Below are 21,715 nucleotides of genomic sequence, written 5' to 3'. Positions count from 1 at the left end.
TTCTAGTTCCAGTGCATGTTAGATCAGGAGATTTTTCTAGATGACTTCCTGCTTTGTTTTGGTACATGCTGGGTTTTCTCCTTTGCAGAATCCTCACAAATTCTTTCCTGATGAGCGCTTTGGGGACGAAAGCCCGCTCCTGACAATGAGACAGTCTGGACGATGTCGTGTTAACAGCACTCCCACTGCAGAAACCATGTTTACAGAACTGGACTCTTTTGTGGCCTTCCATCCACCATTGCCCCCTCCTCCACCTCCATACCACCCACCAGCAACTCCTATTCATAACCAGTTCAAAGTGGGCTGGAAACAAAGGGTGCCAAGTCAACATCCCTCCCGTTCCTTTTCTTACCCATGTAATCACTCACTGTTCCACTCGCGAACTGCTCCCAAAGCTGCACCGCCCGTCTACTTGCCCAGTGTTAAAGCAGCACCCCCTGATTGCACGAACACTACAGGTCTGGGGAGGCAGACGGTGGCGGCAGCAGCAGCAGTGATGGCAGCTGAGAAGCAAGTAGTAAGTATTATGATTTCTCTTCTCACTCTCTCTGACCACTCAGAGTAGCTTATAGAGAGGATTTGGAGAGAATTCTTATGGTGAAGTAACTTGGCTTTGTTAAATAAAAGAGCATCTTCACTGGTTAGGAGAAGATTTTTCTACCAAATTGGCTGTCAGCATTCTGCATCCCAAAGGCATGCCCTAATTCCTGAGAGAATGAATGTTCCAGGGCCAGGAGCATTTTGGAGGGGCAAGTGGGACTTACAAATCTTCTGAAATAGTACAGTTTGCTCTACATTAAAACAAAGCATAAGTCAGCTTCAGTAGTGGACTTGATGCTGTAATGCAAGGTTAGAAATAATGATGGTATTTTGGCTATTCACAGGTAAGTAGTCCTGAACTAAACAGATGGGTATAATGGGAACCTGTGGAGAATGTGAAGGCCGTACACCTGTGAAAAAGATTTTTTTAAATTAATAGGCAAGCAGAAATTGGTAATCACAAATACAAAGGAGTTCATCACAGCATTTAAAGACAGTCATTACACTTGCTGAACTACAATATGATGCAACAAAACCAACAAACTATAACATACTGGACAAAGATATAGTTTTGTGAATTGCATGAAATACAAAGTAAAGAACTTGGTAATTTATTTCTGCAGTGAAAAAACTTTCCAGGTGCAGTTGTGTCATTCTGAAAACCTGCTCTTTAGATGCAGATTTGATCTGGAGCTCTGAATGGAAAAATTCAGATTTTGTTTTTTTCTTTAGCAACTGCCCTAAATATATTGCACTCCTTTCTATATTTTAAACTAAAATATTTAACTTCAAATTACAGTTGCTTTCCAATATTTGTTCAAGGGTGGGTTTTGTAGTGCAAGTCTATCGTTCTTGGTCAATACTGACTTCACTAAGGAAACCATATAGTGATCTCTTTCACATTAAACATTCTAGCAGAGACATTTCTATATAAATGTAAAGAGAAGCATAGACTTAATATGGATGATATTTTTGTTCTCTATTATTTCTGCAATTTGTGAGTTACTAGTAATCAATGATTACTAAAATAGCTTTCATTAGAAATCATAAATACAAGTAGAAATTTTCACTCTCTGTCTAGAAGACTGTAATATGCTTGTCTCATTGCAGGATTGCTCATAGGTGTAGGTGAGAAGAATGCCGTGCAACAACTTCCATGCACTTGAGATCTAGTCAGCTCTGTGACTGATGCTCCCCGCAAACCCTGAGGCTGCCATGCATACACATACGTATGCATTCAATTAACTTACTTTAAAATATGAAATGCAGGCAGAGGGGTTGCGCCGATAGCGACAAAAGGCATGTTTCTTGGCTTCCCTGCACTAGAACTGTGTGCTATGACAAACCATTTGTTAAGTTCCACATAGAGAAACTTGTCTGGTTTGATACTTGCAAGTGGCTCAAAGCAGGCTTACCTTCGGAGAGTTTAACAGTCATTGTCATTTACTGCATATTCAAGGCAAGATGTGTTTAAGAAGGAGCTGCTGTTGTGGCACAACAGCTTCATGAAGGGAAGTTGTCTTAAGCTAGCAGGAAGGTGAAGGTTGGAGGATACTTGTGTTCTTTAAACAGTGTAGGAAACTTGCAGGCTGAGGTTGGTCTAGGCAAAGGTAGATTAGGAAAATGCCATTTTGAATTACAGAAGCTGTCCTAAACACAGTTTGTGTTTTAGCTTTTGCTTTGTTTCCGTGGACCAATTTCTTCTCTCTTCCAGTGTACTCAGCCCTTACTAAATGAACTGATGCCAGATATCGCAATGGGCGTGTCAGCAATGTCTTTAAAAGACAGAAGATTACCAGAGCTCACTGTCGACACAGAACTAAGCCAGACGGTTACAGAGGTAGGGCCTGGTCCACCCCAGCACATTTCATGTATTCAGAACAGACACGTGCCCACTTCTCGAAAGAAACATGCAATAGAGCAAAAAATAGATGCTCGAGAAAATCAGCAGGAATATCCTGACTTCTATGACTTCTCTAATGCTGCATGCAGACCCTCCACTCCAGCACCCAACAGGCACAGTCCTTCACCTTCTCAAGGCATATATTTTGGCCCAGATTTGTATAGCCACAATAAGGCATCACCAAGTGGCTTAAAGTCAGCCTATCTACCTTCCCAAATATCTCCTAAAAAGCAAGAGGATTCTAGAAGGGAATACCTGCTCTCCCAAGATGGGCATCAACACAGACAAAAGAACGAGCCAATACACCTTGATGTCTTAGAACAACCTCCCCAGCGACTGGACTTGGCATTGGCTACCCAGGAAAATGCTGGCAATGGCCCAGTTCACATCAGGGGAAGAACAAAAATGGAAACCGATTTAACCTATGGGCTAACCTCCAACAGACCTTCGCTCTCTGCATACAGCTCCGAAATGCAAGAAGAGAGACCCAGTAGGAGACTGGCAGATGATGAGCCATTGGAACATGGAGCGCAGAGGAGTGCAGATTTGGAAAGGGAAGATGCAGTAAGCAGAGGAAGGAGGTCTCCAAACAAACCAGACTTCCTGTATAAAAAATCTGCCCTATGAAAGCAACCTCCACTATTTCTCTGTGCCTAAGAGTTGTAAACGCCCCATTCTTCGCAACTTCTGGCCTGACTTGTGTCAGGCAAATTCATTCACGCCAGCAGATAAGTTCAGCTTCGCTCACTTCTTTTGTACATACATTGCTTTATTAGAGACAGCATGTTATCAGTTTCCTTTTAATGCTCCTTCTGGTTTTACTTTGTGGGAAAATTTTTTGAGCAAATTTAATTAAGCCTTTTAAAAAAAGTAAGCTGGTACCTTTTTTTCTACAACCTGCTAGCCTTTTGCACCTGTACATCTATTTTAGTGTATCAGTTTTGTACTAATATGTTGAACTTTATTGTCACATTTAAAGGACTGTATTTTCATACTTTTGCATTTTCCCTTTCACCTGCCAATTCCCTATGTGCATTGGGTTGCACATTACAAAATGTATTTTCTTATGAAATAGCAACAATGCGTTTATTTTTTAATTATAGGAATTCCAAAGAACAGCACATCAAAATACTACATTTTTAGTTAGATTTTTGTTTATTTAGATCTAAAATCTTCCTGATTTTTATGACTACGGCAAGAATCCAGTCTAATATTTTGCTTGAAAAGTTCTGGCAGCTGGTCTTACCTTTACACAGCAAGCCCACTTCAAGAATTGTATTTGGGTTTTTAAGAGTCCAGGGGGATATTTAGGAGTCCAAGCGCCAGTGAAATTCACTGGGACCTGCCGGTCTGACTCTGCTTTCTGGTTCAGCTGTGACCATGGAGAACTCCATGATCACCTGGAAGCGCTTAGAAGACAGACTAGAATTGTTCATTTACCCATGCAGAAATAAATCTAGAAATACTGTAAAAATGATAGTAATAACTTGTTCTTCCAGCTACCCGTACGTAGGGGTAAGCGAAGACCGGAGTTGAGGATTCGTGCTAAATCTGGGGGCGTCGGGAAGACAAGGCGTAGTATCTTTGCTGTTGCCTGAATGGTAACCCTCCGCTTGAGAGGGTTCCCTCTCCAACAGAGGTGCTGAGGTGACTGCTCATTGCCTTGTTTTCCCCTGCCTATGATTCAAAAAGGGCTTCACTCTCTAGTGATGTCATTCAGTGTTCCTTACCTGATCTGAAGTGTTGCTGACTTTATAATTGCAGCTGTTCTGTGAACAAAATCAAAGTGAAGAGTAACTGCTCTAGCATTATGAAATGTGTAAAGCTTTAGACTCTTACCTTTAGCATTCTTAAATTACACTTCCACCTCCCAGCTTTGCTTTTTTAAAGCACAGAAATATTAACATGATATGAAGAGAGAATGATTGTGATCTGGGCTGGCTCCCTACCCTGCACTGGGTATAATGGTTATAATTAAGTGCATCCTTAATACTTACCCATGCAGTTTTTATCACAGATTCATTGCATTTAGGATAGGGATCTGATGCCACTGCAGTGTAGTGATTACTGGTAAAGGCCTCTTTGGGTTTATTTTTTTTAATGCAGTTTCTATAATGAAGAATTTCCCTGTAGCAGAAAACTTTAATCCCAAGTGTGACCTAAGGACTACTTTAAGGTTAGGTTATGTCCTGCAGTTCAAAATGCTTTATACTGTTTAAACAGAAATCTTGCTGCAACACTATGTTTAGTTTTAGTTGATGGCAGATTCTTACCTAACCTGTTTCGTTGAAGTATGCAAGGCTTGGTAACAACACCACAATGTTATTGAAATACACTGAATACTGCATTTCCAAACTACCAGATAGCTTCTAGGTAAATGAAGATATGGGAGTTTGAACCAATAAATTGTAAAGTCTCCTGCATATACATCTGTAGGCCTCCCGCTGCTGTGAAAGCTCTGCAGACACTCCTTTCGAGGTGCAGCCATGGAAGGCATGGTGTAGGATTGGAGAAGCTTAGCTAAACTGTGCAGGTGTGGTCTTGTGGGTGAGAGAACATGTGGGTGGGTGGGTTTTTTTCCCCTCTGTCAGCCTTTTTAATCTGGTTGGGTTATTTTTGACCACAGTCAAGACACTTGGTGGTCCTTTCCTCATCACCACTCTGTAGGATTTCCATGGGACTGCAGCGGAGGATGTTGTTAAATGCAAGCAGGTGTCAGTGGGGGGACGGTGCTGCTACAGGTGAGGGACTGAGGTTCACTGGGTTTCCTTTGAAGGTTTGAGCACGGGCTGTCTGGTGGTGCAGCTCTAACCAGCCCCTTGGGTCTCACGCTCACCAGCGCTTGGAGCATTAGTTTCGTCACACACAAAACACCTGCACCTCCCTGCACTTGAGTCGTATCTATGTTGGTAGCTCAACAACTGAAATGTCATAGCTGTCCTCAGAAGCCTTGCTAGTCTGAATAATTTAGTTTTACCTAAAATCAATAGATGAACTTTGAGAAAACTATTTTAGTTACCATAGTTTTTGGCACTGTGTGCCTGGAGAGAGGTGGGGCTGAAATCTACAGATGTAACTTAAGCTTGAAATTTGTGGGGATGTGGCTGATGAAGACTGAGAAGTTTTGAGGTTATGGCGTGAGGGAAATCATTAAATGCTTTGGCTTTGGAATAAACTGGTGAGAAATGCCTCAGGGGGGCATGTCTGCATTTTAGAATACAAAATTGCTTCTGAAGTCTCAGAAGCTGAGCGGTATTAAAAAGAGCAAGTGTTTAAAAGTAGGTGCGACATAAAAGACAAGTCCTTGTGAAGCCACAAAGACAATCAGGCCATGTAGACAATCTGCATTTTCACTTGTGTATTTTGAGCTGGGAGGAAGATAGCAGCTCATGGCAGCTGATGCGAAGTGGAAAAGAAGGATTTATTTGTCAAATTACTGGAACTGTATTTTTGTACTCCAGTGTAGGATTTCCTACCTAGATGGGCATGCAGAGGGAGAGGAGAGAGACTGTCTTTATTCTTTGCAATGGAAGCATTATTCAGAAGCTAGTGTTCATACTACATCTCACTCGCAGAACACGCGTACCTGTGCTACCTGCTACTTCTTGTTGTTCTCCGTCTACAGGAACTTTGGTGCAGAAGCTCCTTGTTTACATTAAGCACTTTCTGATTAGGCTGGAAATTAACACCTTCTCCTCCTGTAAATTTGATGGAGATAAGATTACTGACTGTATTTTGCTTGAGGATAGAGGTATGAACATTACATTTTCTTAGATGAGGAGGACTTGTGCTCCTTGCTCTAGTAAAGAGAGAGCTCAGACTTTCATTTAGGAAGCAACATGCAAAAACGTCTTACGACCCTTTCCCTGACCCCCTGCTCTTTTCCTTAATATATGGATGAATAACTTAATTCCTGAAACAGATTCTTCCTTTGAAATGTTTTGTTGTTCCGCAGATTTACTGTAGTTGTGTGTTAATAACTGCTGTGTTGGTTGGCAGTTTCTTGTTGTAATTTTCCTGTTCTTGAGGAGTTTCGCTCTGGAAGTTAAGGCTGTGGCCACCCCTACTCGTAAGCCTTGGGTTTTGGTCCTGGAATGTCCCAAATGTTTGTTTGTCTTATGGGTTTCTTTGGTTTGGGTTTGGGGGTGTGTGTTTGGGTTTGGTTTGGGGTTTGTTTTTTTTCTGGAAAGAATACTCGTGCTGCTCGAGGCACTGTTCCTTCTTCTAATAATTACATGCTTCTGTGGTAGAGGTGGTGCTGAGCTCTGCCAAAGGCAGGGAACAGCTGAGAGATAAAGTTGTAAAAGCATATTTGGGGTTTCTGTAATTATCTGTACTGCCAGGAGGTAGCCCTGCCTTCGGCAATGTTACGGTTTTGTTTCTTGTCCTTGTGTTGTTACTGGTATAAAGTCAAGTGCCTTCAGTGCTAAAGGCTCAGAAAAACTTTCTTAAACTGACTTCATGTCCTATGCAAGTGTTTTTTCTACAACCTGCATAACCAGTACTTTGTAAAACTTGTTTACGCTTCAATTGTACATAGTGTTTTTTAAAAAAAATAGTATTTTTTTTAGGTACCTTCAAACTTGAATTCTAGTCTTGTGTGATGCATTGTAAAACAATACATTTCTCTTTTGAGTACCATTACAGTTGTAAAAAGGTTTTCACTGGTTCTATTTTTCTACTGTTGCTGAGAAGCATGTAACACTGACTTTATCCTACGTATAGTTGGCATTTCAAATAAACGGCTTGTATAGAACGTGCTTGTGTGACTTCTTCCATTTAACTGTAACCCGCAGGCTGGCCAGGCGGGCTGTGCCATCGCCATTCCCAACTTCCTAGCTGACTGAAGGCCGGGGAAAGGAGTGGTTTAATGCATATGTTCACATGCCCTCTAGCAGTAAAGGCTCTTAAAACTGACGAGGTTTGTTTTTCTTGGGGGGGGGGGGGGGGAGGGAGCAAAAAGCACACAATCATGCTTTGAACATAAAGGATGTGATACAAACCAGTGTAAAAAGAAGAATTTGAAATTAGTGGCACTGTTCAAGCAGTGTATTAAAAAGGAAAAGCACTTCAGTGAAATAGTTCAGTGAGCTCTTCTGGCCAGAGCTTAACTGACTGAGACTGTTCACTACTAAAGGCAATAGCATTACTCGTAGTCAGGGCCCTGGGCCTTAGCCCTTCACCTAGGAGGTGTTCATCTTCTCAGCAGAGCAGCTGGACACACGCACATTAGGTGCACACCTTTCTCTTCCCGGGTTGCAGTTATCCTGCATTGGTGGAATATTCGTCAAATCTCTTCCACAGAAACAAGTGCTTCACTACTTCGTAGAGGTGACTCAAGTTTAGAAATGTCATCCAGCAGCAGAAAGGCTTGACTGGTCTCACTGGGATGTACAATAGCAAGAGGGGGCGGGTGTTATGTCCTGCCCACAGTGGCGTGGCAGGGATGGGGGGTGCTGGCAGGCCTTATGTGTTTGTTACAGACACCTTCAGTCCCATGTCCAGGACAGTTTTAGGAGCAACTTCCTAAACTAAGCAAAGGTCATGTTGACTGTTGCAGGTGTCCAGTTTGTTTTGCTGCAGTTAACTTCATAAAGGTGGGGATGCTGCTTCACTGGGGTGGGGGGAGCCTTTGGGAAGGAAGCACAAGGGCTTAAAAAAAGCAGGGAAGTGGGAGTGGTAGGGGCTGGGCCCAAGTACCTGCTGCTGCCTGCAGGTAGCCCCTGCTCCCAGGAACAGGCAGTGCCCGTGGTCGGTGCTGCCCCTGCGGTGCACAGGGTAGCTGTAATAATGCTGTGTTGTGGAAAATACACACTTGGCTCAAAAAACTTCCTGCAGCTGAATGCCTCCTGCTACGCAGCATTGCTGTTGCTTCTGGAGCACGGTGAGGGGTGGGATGGAGCCCCGCTGGAGTATTTGCTGGCCCTCTGGTAGCTTGTGCCGCTTTTTTATATACAGGGCAAACAGCACACCTTGGAAAAGCAAGGGTTTCAGTGCGGGGTGAGGGAGGCTCAGCGCCGGAAGCCAGGACAGCCCCTGCCTCCAGGCACCTGCTTCCCCGACCCCTCCAGTGAATCAGGTGCCATGACCTGCACTGCTGAGGCCTCCTGCTCTGTGCTGCACTGCGAGGGGGCTGCCAGCCCTGGTTTCACACCTGCCCGCACTGGTGTGGGTCAGGGTGGAGGCAAAGCCCCCGAGCTGTGTCTTGGCCGCGCGGCGGTGGGTCAGCACAGCCCAGCCCCACGCGTGGCTGGAAACAAACCCCTGCAGCCGCATTTCAAAAAAACCAAGACAGTACAGATTGAACAGCTCTTTAATTTTTAGATACTTTAGTTAGATATGCAGCTATGACTCCCATAACAGTTGCTACAAAAAAAACAGAGAAAAGCACGCACAATACCCAGATTTAAATTTAAAAGCAACTAGTAATTTTGCATGAAACAAACTGATGAACTGTTGCTCTACCCTAGACCTAGCTTGTGTAAATAAAGTCATCAGAAACAAGTAATAGGGAGAATGATAGACAGAGGTCTGGTTTTCTTCTCCAAAGCCATTACTATAGAAGCAGAATAGTACCCCATGGTAAAGAAAGCCTCCAACTACATAAAGCAGGAGTTGAAAATCAGAACTTTCTCAAAGTATGTTGTGGGTAAAGAAAACTAAAAACTACATCAGGCTCCAAACTTAGGAAAAGTCAATGTTTAATTGTAGCTAAGTGTAGATTCTTAAAAGTTAGGGAAACATCTCCTCTTCCATGATTATCACAGTGATTATAAAAAGATCACACATTTTATACTGTAGCAAAATGCCAGGATGCTGCAGTGCTTTCAGGAACATTTGTGAAGTAACTTGCAGTAGGCTCATTTTTAAAATCAAAGCACATTAGAAGTCCTGTAACACCGCCCGATGCTTAATTTGAAATTTAGTACCTCCTCCTAGATATTGTTTATATTCTAGTGAGCGAATAAAGTTCACGTGACAAATTTTCGCATGTAAAACATCACTGTACAATATTAGAAACAGTTTTTGAATTTATAAAAACAGACCATTCTGTTGCATCAAGCCTAACCTACGATTTCTCATTTTTCACCTGCCTAGGGAGCACCCCCGCAGTGGAGAGCGAGCGCGCAGAAGCACAGCGCTGGTTAGTTCACCTGACGTGACCCAAACATTAGAATGCAGTAACAGCCACCACCACGGCCCAAGCCTGCTTTACCCTCTCAGGAGCCGGGCCTCCCTCAGTGCAGTAAACAGACACTCACGTTCTGCAGGGAGCCGTTGCTAGACTTGCTGTGCCCCGAAGAGATGATTCAGGGCCATTTAAAGCCGGAAAGCACGGCCCTGCAGCCCGGCAAAGCGCGCCGAGCGCGTATCGCCCGTGCTGTGCAGAACGGGGGGCGGGCAGACCCCACCTGGTTTTAGCGCAGCGTACGGCTCTAGGCACCAGAAGTAAAACAGGTGAAAGGCTAACGGGAACACACAGCAGCAGCACGCTGTTCTTGCAACAAGCCATCCTCTCCCCGGACAGAAGGCGAGCTTTCACAGGAATGCAAAGTTGACCAGTACTGAAATCCCGATAAATACAATCTACCTGTTAAGAACGCGCTTTAGTTGCTACAAATAAAGGAAGTATGAGACAAAATGAAGACATTTCTTAGACAGTTGGATTTTGCTGAGAAGCCAAATACTGAAGACACCTCTTCTGTTTGCCAGTGAATATTGTTTTCCCAGTTGTCCTTTCAGGCCCAGACCTTCTCAGTCTAACTACAGTAGTACTGCATCCTGTTAGTCCGTCGTCTTTTCCGTGACTGAAATTCTTCAAAGAAGTGCTGAATGTCTTCTCTTTTCACCACCTGGGGGAAGTGACATGAAATGCAAGTTGTGGTGCCAGAGTTCAGCTGAACGAACTTCCCCTTGCATGCACCCTACACGCAATCCACAAAGCATGTAAAAGCAAGTACCCTGGAATCTCTCAGATACAGCCAGCAAAACGGCTTTCCTGGTGCACCCAAAGGAGTCAACTAGTGCCCAAATTCTATTATGAGAGAATACAAACAGGGAAGCGAGCTCCCCAAAGGCAGAACACGTGGAACACAGCTCCTGATGGCATTTTAATGGGTTTGACCACTTGCTTTTATCATCAGAAAAATTAACACAAAGCCAGATTTTCACTAGTTCGCTTCAAACTCGTCACAATGTAACTGAGAATGGCAATTTAGCAAATCAGCCAACAAAACGCATGCGACGGTCAATAATAGCATGCAAATTCCTCCAGAAAACAACTGACAAGACTGTTTGCCAATATTTAGTTAGTCCTTATTCTAAGGGTTTAAATTCAATTTAAGGAAAAACATAAAGGTTAAGAGCTTTTTTCCTGAATAGTTCTAGAGCAACAGAAGTTTCACATAAATTTAAGAACTGCTCTCAATACTTTATGGACGGATTTCTGTGAGGTCCCCGTTATATCTCAACAATGTCATTAAGGAAAAACAACTTTAAATTCCAACAAAATCGGGGAGTTCTAATTTCTACTGCAGTACCAGCAACTCCTAGAGACAGGAAAAAAATACTATGGCATCACAGTATCCAGCACCCACGACCCAAGAGTACTTTAAAACACTTTTTCTGGCAAACAGATTCTGCGAGTTGCGCCTTACCGTTCCCTCATCTGCAAATCTCCTGAGATAGTCGGTCAGTTCTGTCTTTAAATCATTGTATTCTTGATGGAGAAGCGAGGGCAAGGGAAAGAAAAAAAAGAAACCAAGAAAACATCCAGCTTTAGTTTAACACAGGCTCAAGAAGATAACTCGTTCTGCTTCCTCTTGTCATCCGTTAGATTTACTTGCAACAAACAAGATTTGAACTGGATTATAAAAAATGGCAATAAAAAGAGAGGCAAGTCCAGGTAAACATGAGAAACCTAATAATTTATCAGACTAGCCTATGCAGCCTGAATATCCGTTCAGGTTGATCTTCAGAGAAACGTACAGAAGTTCAGTGAGTGAATTAGCACAATCAATTAAAAGGCTGCCCCTGCTCCTGACCTCCCGCTGCAAAAGCATGCGCGGGTGGTGGTGGGAGGTCTCAGCTTGGAACTCGGGACTGGGCAAGAGTCCTCACCAGAGCGCAAACCCCTCACTCGGAAGAGGAAAACAGGCTCCAGTTATAAAATACCTCAACACTGCCTTGTCAGTATGCCCTGGGAGCAGCCGGCACCCCAGCTTCGCGCTGGCTGGCACTCCCCCCGACAACAGGAGATTGCCAAACAACAGAACAGGGTAAGATAAATAAGCCAGAGAGCAGAAGTGTAAATTGATGTTTAAATGCTCATGTTACAAGAAATTACCATCAATACAGTATCTAAGATGTTAAATAGGGGAAAAGTTCCCACAACATCTGGTTCCTCAGTGTAAGCTAAAGTTGTAACAATAGGCCAAAGAGGACAAACTGCTCTGGAGCAATCCTGAGTGAGGCGTGCGATCCATCTTACAGCCTTCTACGTGTTCCTTCAAAGACAGTCTGACACCACGCTGCAAGACCTGATACTAATCTCGTAAGGGAAACTCTTCACTTAATGCTTTAAGGCAGATTCTAAAAATGAAGTTGTATTTACCACAGATGAGTTCTACTTGCTGGACTCTGTTCATGCTGTTAAGGGTATCCATTAAAGGATCTCTTCTCTCTGTTTCTTGGTCACTGGTACCTTTATTTTCATAAGCCAAGACAGTGTCACATTCATCTGTCAGAAACTGGACTTCAAGCTCTGAATACATTTTCTGGAGAATAAAGTAAAATTTACTTTTACATTACAAAATTTCTCAGATGGAGATGCTCCCACCAAATTCTTTTTGTGTTCAGTATCACAAATAATAACGATAAAAATATTAATACAAGTTTTCCATCCAGCATTTCAGACATTTCCCCATAATGATTTCCAAAGCAGCACTGGATTTAAGCAGCAAAGAAAGTACAAATGTTTAGAAGCTCCTTCGTGCTGTATTAATTCCCAGGGTTTCAGTGTTTCTTTATGTGAGGTGGAGGGGTTTTTTAGTTGTTTATAGGCAGAGTAAGAACATTTACACGGATTTTATCTGCAAGCTTCCCTTCAAAGATCTCTGGGAGCTCCTCCCTGCCTCCCCCACATCTGTGATGGCAATGAAGAGAGAAGACATACCAAACAGTCTTCACAGGTGCATAATTTGCTCCTCCAGTTCGATGGCCAAAAGGTGGCAGTATCTTTTTTTAAGAATTGCTTGCTTTGGAGTTCTTTCAGCTTGCAGACTGGCTTCTCACTCTTAGTAACTACCTGAATTAAAACGGGAGCGTTCAGTGCTCTGTAGTGTCACTTCAAATACACTCCATTCTTTCCAGCATGTAATCTTTCTTGTGCAAAACTTTTCTTTTGTCTCGGACACACTTATTTTTATAAACAACCTATATTACCATTTCATCCACACGAGGATTCTGATGTGCTTTTAGCAGTTTCCACTGGAAATTTCTACAGAAATTTACTGCAATAGCCGTAAATGTTTAAGAAATCAGAGCTGGGCTATCATGCAAATGCAGCTACAATGCGTAACACTGCTGTATTAGCACAAACTCAGAAGGCACCTCAGTGTAAGGGCCAGGCCGTTGACAAGAAGGGATGGATCAAACCTATCTGCAAACAGACATTACGACCTGGTCACCCACTTCTAACAAGTGCGTCCCACAGCCTACGCTGTGCTCCAGAGACCACATGTTTGAAGTGTCAATGACTGAAGAGGAACGCAGAAACAGACTGAAAGCACTTACTTCTTCACTGAGCCTACAGAGAAAGAGGTGGGCTTTATTTCACCTATCATCAGTACGAAGATGTACAGGACAGAAAAGAAGGTCCGTTTTACCTCTGGACAGGCAGATCCAGAGCTGGTGGATGGTTCATTAAACTGTTCCGTTTGCTTTCCCTCCTTCGTTTCTTGGTGTTCCACTCCACTTTCTTTTTTTATTTCTTTTTTCTGCTCTTCACTTTCCTCAACTTTCAGGACAATCCCTTCATCTTCAAGGGAGTTTGCTTTGGTCAAAGCGGGAACTGGAAGATACACACCCGCCTAAGTGAAAATACTGTGCCAGGCAACATACAGGCTACCACAGGCATTCTCTCTGCTTTACAGTGCAGCCTCAAAGAGCACCTAGATCACCTTGTGCACTGCAGGGTCCTGGATATTTTCTACTGTCTAGCTGTCCAAAGACACAGTGGCCTAGGTAGAGAAGAAACTTTCACCGTAGCATTCTTCACCTTTCACACTCCTATTCTAAAACACTCTGCTTTTCAAAATCTAAGCCCTGGGAGAGGGAAAAGGGTATCACAATTTCAGACAGTTCTTTACTAAGATACTTGTCCTTCTTGACACCCCTTGGTAGCTGTGGCAGATTCAGTAGCTGTTGTGTATTTTGCTGACTTTGTGTCAGAGTCCTTCATTTTCTCACACTCCAAGAACTCCATGAGGGATTAACTACACTAACCACTTCCTTATTTAAAACAAGTTTTTCTTTTGATGTCAATTCAAAAGTGTGCCCTGTGACATAGCTGGTTAGGAGGAAAAAAAAAAACAAACAAAAAAACCCCCATTCTGTACTGTATTTACATTAGAAGGAAGAGAGCTCCAGGTAGGCCAGCTTGGAATCCTTAAAATTACCATTGAAATTTCTGGCACATAGAGATCAATCACCACTCGATATAAGCAACATTTAAGAGACTATGTGAAACAAGCTCTCTCCACAGAAATCAAATCTCTACCCTTCTGATCCCGCAGAGACCACACTGCAGACAGAGGCCTGGTGTGACCGCAGAGAACACGTGTACTGAGCCCAGCCCCTGCTCTACAGAGATTAAGGTTTTATGCATTCATTTCAGGTCACTCTATCATTCACTCTTTGCTGCTTGGAGCCTCTCAGACTCAGCTGTTTGCCTCACTGCTCCCCTTAGGGTGGCTCTTCAGTTCTTTGGTCCAGTATAGAGATTATGTTCCTTGTGACAAGTATTAAATCTTCATCCATCTACGTGCTAGCACATCTTTGATAAAACAAATGAAAGAGTGAGCACCACAGAATCGAGATTTAGGAACATAAACTGTATTTTTTTTTTTGTGCAGAACAGTTACTGCAGCCCCGCACATTCCACTGCTGAAGGTGACTGGCTGATATAACGAATATAATTTCTCCAACCACTTAAACAGTATTATGTCATTAAACAACCAAGTATGAGAAATAGATGCTAACAAAATATTGGCTCAGATACCTTGATTTTCCTTACCTGCTAGTTGCGACGCATAGGCCCACAGGAAATGGCAGTGATTCATGCAGGCTTGGCATACCATTTCATGGAAGTCTCCACTTTCAGGGGGGACTGCACCAAGATGCTGTTAAAAAGAAACAAGCACACAGCAGTGAAGCATTTGCTGCAAATTAACAGACTCAACTCTAGGTTTAGAGGAAGTAAAACATCAACTGCCATGACGTTTTCAGCACATACACACACTGCTCCTGACTTTCTACAGTGATTATCAGTATAATTTAAAAACTGGAAAAAGCTGATAAGAATTCCAGGGAGAAACTAAAATAATTCTTTCTACAGCCTTTTATGCCTTCTACATACCCAGAAATCTCAGTCCTATCTTTATCTCATTTCTAAACTACATTCTTCTAAACTGTCCTAAACACAGGACAGGTGAAGGCACCTCTTGCACACTGCACATTTGAACTCTTCAACAACATTTTACGACTGCTTGCTTACGTGTAAGAGATTGTAAGCCGACTTATTGATCACACACTGAACTTGAGAAGAATCTGATCCCAAAGCTCTCCATAAACTGGTGAAAACTATTTAGGCTGTTAAAATGCGCTTAGTGGCTTTCTTTTGAAAAGCATTCTTGCAAAGCTCCCAGTAGGCAGCACAACATTCTTCATAACATACGTTTATACAAAAGAATCCTATAATTTATCTACAGAACCCGTAATTGAAGCCAATCATCTTTTTTTTGTTGTTCTTTGATCCTGCAACTTCAAACATGGAATTTCACTCATGCCCTTCCAGGCACAAGAGGCTGAATCCTTAATACTTTCACGTTAAGTAGGGCACTTGCTGAAGTGCTGAGCTGCTTTTAAAAGATTTCCCCAAAGTTCGTAATCAGGAACCAACAGCCCAGTTTGTTCCTTGCTATGTAAAGGAATTACAGTTTTAAAAGTGTTCTTTTGAACAATGAACTATTCAGGTAGTTGATAATGGTGAGCCTCTTGAAGAATCTTTTTCTCACCAATTGTGCCCATTACAATTTTCCAATTAAAGAGACAATTTTAAAGTTACTGTTCTATTCTGCAGCAGTAACCTTCAAAAAGGTAGAACTCTTCCTAGGTTTTTCGGACTGGTGTGGACAGCAGCACAAGATTAAACTTTCAATATTCCTTTGCATAGGATGAAAAGGAATACCTTAGAACTCACGTAATAATCTTTCGAGAACTACAGCAAATCTTCCCACATAAGAATAATCATACAAACTTAATCGACACAAACCTATTTCGATGCAAATGGCAATTCTGCTACTTATATTTTCCTTACCCTTCCATGGAACCAGTCTTCACAAACTATGCATTGGATCATCTCATCTGGAATCTAGATGAACAGCCATGTTATTAGCAACCTCCAGAATCTTCCACAAGCTTCAAACTACAGTATTATGCAAAGCCTGCTCAAGTGAATTGCATTTCCCTCTTCACCCACCCACAGGTAGCTGCCATCAATAATTAGTTACTGCTTCATTAGTCAGTTTGCTTCTGAAGTTCAACAGCATGTGTCATTTGTCATATTATCAAGACTGTGGAAATTCCCATTTATTATAACAAACCTAGTTTTCCCAGTACAAGCAAGACATTGTCACACAAAAGAGCTGATAGAAGTTAATACCCTGTTGGTATCTTTCTTCCTGTAAACAGAAGTGCATGAGCAGGCAGTTTAGCAAGATACTGATATTCATGATGTCGTCAGTTGATAAAGGAATGCCAGAACCCTAACTTCACTGTCCACAACGCAGTACAGCACAAACTGCTTTTTTATTAAGCAATTATTAATTATTTCTTTAGAAACGTTTACCTGTCTCTGAACTTCAGAGAGGTGAGTTTATAAAATACTTGTTCGTACTTGACAGACTTGTGCCTTCCTTATTCCTTAAAACACCTCACTCCCATGACTGCAAACAAAAGCCAGTGGCGCAAACTATGTGGCATGTTTTAATATTTCAGACAGCGAAAAAGTGTTCTGACTACTGTAAGGGAAAGCTAGCGCCAGTGCTAGAGGACAGACTCTCCCCATCCCAAAAGCCTCGTCAGAGCACTGTTGCAGGCACAAGGAAGCAGATTCTGGGCTCTCCCAACACGTGCAATGTGTTTATTCTGCGCTTGCAACGTTTCTCAAGACGATGAGAAACGCACCCTCTAAGGGACCTCTGCAACTTTAGAGAGGGAAGAGCAGAGAGAACTGCAGCAGCGTTCCGTCCAAATGATGGCTTGTCCTCCTCATCTGTCTTTAAGGCATAAACATATTCTACCATTTAAAAAAAAACTGATTAAGTAATTACTTTATACAGCACACGACAGCCAAAAGCAGTATGGAACATAAGATTTCTTAAAGTGGGATCTTCCCTGCAAAGCAGCTCAGTGACCACCCGTTGCACAACATTTTGCAGAAATACCATCTATATATGATTACTGCTGGTTTTGCATTTCTTACCTCATCTTCAGGATCAGGGTACGGTCTTTTACAAGTACAGTACAATCCATAGAAATTGTCATTATACTTATTTCCCGAATTCACCTTGCCCTTTTCCTAGGAAGAAAGGAAAAATGCCTCAACAGACAATGCCGTGGAAAGTAAAAGACGGAAAATATGTATAATCTAGAAAAAGCCAATTCCTGTTTCACTTTAATTCCTAAAGGCAATCATTATACTCATCACTTGAGGATTCAAAAGGAAAGATATTATCCAGACACCTACGCTATACAGCCGGCAGCCAAGAGGGCACATGAGGAATACTGAAATTCAAAAGGAAAGAGGAAAACCCGTCTTTCCACCTGTGTAACAAATGGCAACTGCGGTGTTTGTTAACCTACTGCTAATCTAAAACAATATAAGAGTTTTGATCACCAACCACACCTGCCTGCTGCCATTATAGCAACACCTGTAGATTCATTGTGCACCTTCCCCTCCGTTTTTTTTTTTAAACATGCAGACTGCGTTCTAAACTCAACTTTAACTTAACTGAACATTAGTTATGTTTACCTAATCTTAACACTGAGCTTCCACTAAATTCACGTCATATAAGCCTCACCCTACAGCAGAGGATTACCTAAAGAACAAAACATGCCAAATAAAATTCAATTACAGGTAACCCCATTTTAAAAACTAGCTAACAGAGCTGCAGCCAGAAAGCTTCAGAATTGCACGCCATTGCAGCCTAAGGCTACCCTCGGCCCCTGCAGAAGCAGCTGTGACCGTTTATGATTCTACTACCAAACACCTTCTACCACTATTCTGACAAAGGAAGAACGGATGACGCGAGCACCCGGCATCCAAGAAGTCAGGCAGATTAATGGACGGCTGCTGAAGGTCACTTAACCTGCACAAGTGACAGTGCGCTGAAATGAAGGTGGAGGAACAACCACGTGATCCATTTCACTGACTTGAATGAGAAACAGTAACATCTTAAAATTGTGACAGGCGTGTCTGTAGGGATCACTGGGCGGTAGCCCGCGGCTGACTAGCTCCAGATCCGTCCCAGTTCTGCCGGAACAAAACGGGCGCACACAAAGCCATTTGCTGTTTCTACATTTGGACTGTTACGACCCTGGGAGCAGCGCTGCAGGCAAGCCAGGCGGCTTCTGGTCGCTACTTCCCAGAAGATTACCAACTACCTGACTAGTCCAAAACGCCCGCTGAGTACAAAAGCACAGGGGGCTTAATACAGTAAAAAACTGTCCCATCAGCAGGCTCTGGTGACAGCCTATCAAAAAAGATTAGGGCACTAATGCCACCACAAAGAAGGGGAGGAAACTGCCCCTTTGACAGCAGCGCAACCTTAAATTTCTGTAATGAAACTGCAAAATCGCACCCCAAAAGCTTCTCCTGAAGACATCTTAAAGCTAAAGCTTTAAGTATTACTATTAGTGCAGGCACCACAACATGTTTGCGGCATTACGCTGACCGGGGATGCAGAGCTGCTGCACTCATGGATGACAAGGATCAAACGTTCTCTCTCCTCGCAACATTTCCCTTTGGTCCCTCAACAGTTTCCTCTCTGGCTGTAACACTCCCACCTCGTTTAATTTGCTGGGAAAAGCGTTGCACGAGTCAGCACTGGCTGAGGCAGGGCACCAACCCCAAGACTGTTATTTTGATTCTGTATGGATGAAACCTACGTCTGAACTTACTGGGAGTAACTTGCACTGCAGATTTTTGAACTTGCTATTGCCACAGTCACAGCGGAAGTTCCTGGAAAGAAAACAGCATAGCGTTTCAGGTTCTTCATGAACTGTAAACACGTTAGTTTTTGTGTTCCTAACAACTGCCAGCAGCGTGTTCGGCGCCATAAGGATACTCCTGCAGCTATTTAAGCAATAGCATCAGTCAGGACTGGCCAAAGGGCCTTGCAGCCGCACCCCTCACGCGGTCATCTCGGCAGGTCTCACCGAACGTGATCATCGTTTGCAACAGCGCTCGGCGGGGAGACCGCGACGGCGCGGCCAACCCGGGGCGCGCGGCCAGCCCGGGCCGCCGAGCGCGCGCCTCCGCTCGGGCCCCCGAGCTCTCACGCTAACGGGGCCCCCGCTCCCTCCGCCCGGCAAACCGCGCGCGCGCTTCCCGCCGCCGGGAGGGGCGAGCGCCCCCGCCCCCCCCACCCCGAGGCGCCCCCCGGTACCTCTTGGTGTAGAGCTCGAAGAGGCGGTGCGTGCCGTGGCACTCGTAGCTGCAGGCCAGGCAGATCCCCGCCGGCTCCCCCCCAGGCGGCGTGCAGGTGCTGCAGGCGTACAGCGCCTGCCTCTTCACCGCGCCCTGCGGGGCGACACAGGCGCGGGCTACAGGGGCCGACGGGGGTCCCGGCCCCGGCCCCAGCCCCGGGCGGCCCCGGCCCCGCCCCCCGCGGCCCCGCCGGCCCGCCCCCGCCCCCCGCGGCCCCGCCCCCACCTGGGAGTAGCTGCAGCGCTCGTGGTCGCTGCCTCCCAGCACGGCCCGCGCCTCTTTCTCCAGCTCCTCGTTCTCCGCCAGCACCTCCGCCAGGGAGACCACGGGCTCCTCCGCGCCGCCGCCGCCGCCGCCGCTCCCCGGCTCGGCGCCCTCCGCCGCCGCCGCCGCCTCCATGGCCGGGACGCGAGGCCGAGGCGGACGCCGAGGCCACTGGCGCGCCGAGGCGGGAAAAGCGCGTCCGCAGACGCCAGGGGGCGCTACAGCGGAAGCGGAACCGCGCGCCCCACGTGACTAGAGGGGAGCGGCGGGGAAGCAGGCGGCGGGCACGTGACGGGCGGGGCGGGGCCCGGTCGGCGGCGGCGCTATGGAGCTGGTGGCGGAGCTGAGGGACCGCGACGGGCGGACGCGGTCGGTGCGCGTGCCGGTGCCGCGCCCGGCGGAGGCGGAGGGCGAGGCCGAGCAGCTGCGCGTGCTGCGTCGGGGCCTGGGCGAGCTCCAGCAGCGGGTGGCGGAGCTGCTGGCGCCTCTGGTGCAGGAGGAGAGAGAGGCGGCGGGCGGCGGCCGGACGCGCGGTGAGCGCCGGGGCGGGCCGGGCGGGGGGACCGGGCGGGGCGGGAGTGCTCCGCCTCCCCCAGGGCGCCGCTGAGCCGCGCCCCGCTCTAACCCTGGCAGGTGATGCCGAGGATGACGATGAGGAGGAAGATGAGGAGGATGAGGAGGGCGAAAACGACACGGACACGAAGGCGAGCGCCGAGCACCCGCCCCCGAAGCGGCCGAAGGTCCGGCAGCCCTGACGGGGACGTCGCGGGCGGAGCTTAGGCCCGAAGCGGGACCCTCCGGCGGCCCCGGGCAGGGCCGGGCCGGGCCCCGGGCAGGGCGCTGTCCCGGCGGGCCCCTGCCGCCTGCCTCTCTCCTCCTCAGGTTTTAAACGTGAAACGTCGATCCCGGCGCTATTTTAATGTGGGAGCCGTAAGGGAAGGGTGCGCGTCGGTGCTGGTGGCGTCCTGGTAGGGGTACTCCCGCTACCCCGGGGAGAATTTTCAGCAAACCTGTTGACAAATATAAAACTGTTCTCCCAAGTCTTCCGACTGCTACGTTTTTGACGACTTTCTCCAAGTCAGCATTTTTTCATGTGACTTAAACTTTTAAAGTAATAAAATCTGGAAAGAGTTATTTTGTCATATACGATCTTAAAACAGAACAAGACAACTTTTATTTGTATGGAGAGAAACAGTATGAGATCACTAAGTGTTCAAAATTAAAAAACGTTTACCTGGCCTACAAGAGTCCTGTACCATCCTACAATGGAAGATTATTTTTGCCTATCGTTTAAGAGGCTTATTTTAGTCACCCATCAATCAAGTATTTTCCTGGAAAAGGTCACAAAGACTGAAAGGGCTGGGAATCTTAGTTTTAAAAAAAAACCTCAGTTTTTGTGGCAGCCAGGAACGTGCCAAGGCTGTGTGTCTGATAATGATCTGTAATGTTCCACAATTCAAAAAATGCTGTCTGTCCTAGGCCTGTTTTCTCCAAATGTTTTTTTTTTTCTCTTTTTTTCATGCAGCAGTTGATCTTTACTTTCTTCCATCACTGAGTTTTATCCAGGTTGATTTTTAGGCCCATTTGGTAACTAGGTCAAATAAAGCAAACATTGCACGTTAATATTCTACCTATGCACAACTCTCAACATTACCTAAAAATAAGAAAAAAGAGCAGAGTAATTTTTTAAGATGCTTTCGAAAAACAAAACTTTGGGCAGAAAATAGGGGAAACGCAGTAGGATTCTACACCGGTTGCAGTAGTTTATTTTAGAGTGGGAGAAAGTATAAATATCTGAGTAACGTCTGTGAGTACGTTACATATAACAGCAGTTTTTGGCTGTATAAATCAGCGTCGCCCCATCCCTCTGCTCAGGTAGCTTGTTCTTTGTTTTGGTGATAGCACAGCATGTAGAATGTGGACACGTGGAACAGATGCTTCTTGCAAAGGGTAAGTTGTCAGTGCTTCCTGTATGTTACTTTAATTCCCAGTTCTTGTTTGGTGACTGCTTTTGTGAA

The 21,715-nt window shown here is 45.0% G+C and overlaps 3 protein-coding genes across 12 annotated transcripts in view; 2 read left to right on the top strand and 1 right to left on the bottom strand.

Moving 5' to 3' along the window:
- The window catches only part of BTBD7 (BTB domain containing 7), a 55,339-nt gene extending 48,140 nt beyond the window's left edge, over nucleotides 1-7,199 (top strand). For all 10 annotated transcript variants that reach the window (XM_075103761.1, XM_075103767.1, XM_075103759.1 and 7 more), the window contains 2 exons: nucleotides 89-517; nucleotides 2,255-7,199. In XM_075103761.1, coding sequence (XP_074959862.1) covers nucleotides 89-517; nucleotides 2,255-3,070 — 1,245 coding nt within the window. In that variant the 3' untranslated portion in view covers nucleotides 3,071-7,199. The remainder of the gene's footprint in view (nucleotides 1-88; nucleotides 518-2,254) is intronic.
- A 1,539-nt stretch (nucleotides 7,200-8,738) lies between these two features.
- Nucleotides 8,739-19,832, bottom strand: UBR7 (ubiquitin protein ligase E3 component n-recognin 7). The gene is made up of 11 exons (XM_075103754.1): nucleotides 19,659-19,832; nucleotides 19,393-19,526; nucleotides 18,905-18,965; nucleotides 17,208-17,303; nucleotides 16,041-16,094; nucleotides 14,739-14,844; nucleotides 13,330-13,514; nucleotides 12,618-12,749; nucleotides 12,057-12,219; nucleotides 11,101-11,162; nucleotides 8,739-10,296 (listed from the first exon to the last, which is right to left on the bottom strand). Exons 1-11 carry the CDS (start codon nucleotides 19,830-19,832, stop codon nucleotides 10,204-10,206), a joined length of 1,260 nt encoding a protein of 419 aa, XP_074959855.1. The 3' UTR covers nucleotides 8,739-10,203.
- Nucleotides 19,833-19,941: 109 nt separating this feature from the next.
- GON7 (GON7 subunit of KEOPS complex) lies at nucleotides 19,942-20,936 on the top strand. Its single transcript, XM_075103758.1, has 2 exons — nucleotides 19,942-20,230; nucleotides 20,331-20,936. The coding sequence occupies exons 1-2, from the start codon at nucleotides 20,023-20,025 to the stop codon at nucleotides 20,450-20,452; spliced, it is 330 nt and encodes a 109-aa protein (XP_074959859.1). The 5' UTR covers nucleotides 19,942-20,022; the 3' UTR covers nucleotides 20,453-20,936.
- The last annotated feature ends 779 nt before the right edge of the window (nucleotides 20,937-21,715 follow it).

Source organism: Phalacrocorax aristotelis, chromosome 9 (assembly GCF_949628215.1).
Source record: "Phalacrocorax aristotelis chromosome 9, bGulAri2.1, whole genome shotgun sequence".
Taxonomy (NCBI): Eukaryota; Metazoa; Chordata; class Aves; order Suliformes; family Phalacrocoracidae; genus Phalacrocorax; species Phalacrocorax aristotelis.
Note: the sequence above shows the minus strand (reverse complement) of the source record. Positions and strands in the feature narration are given on the sequence as shown.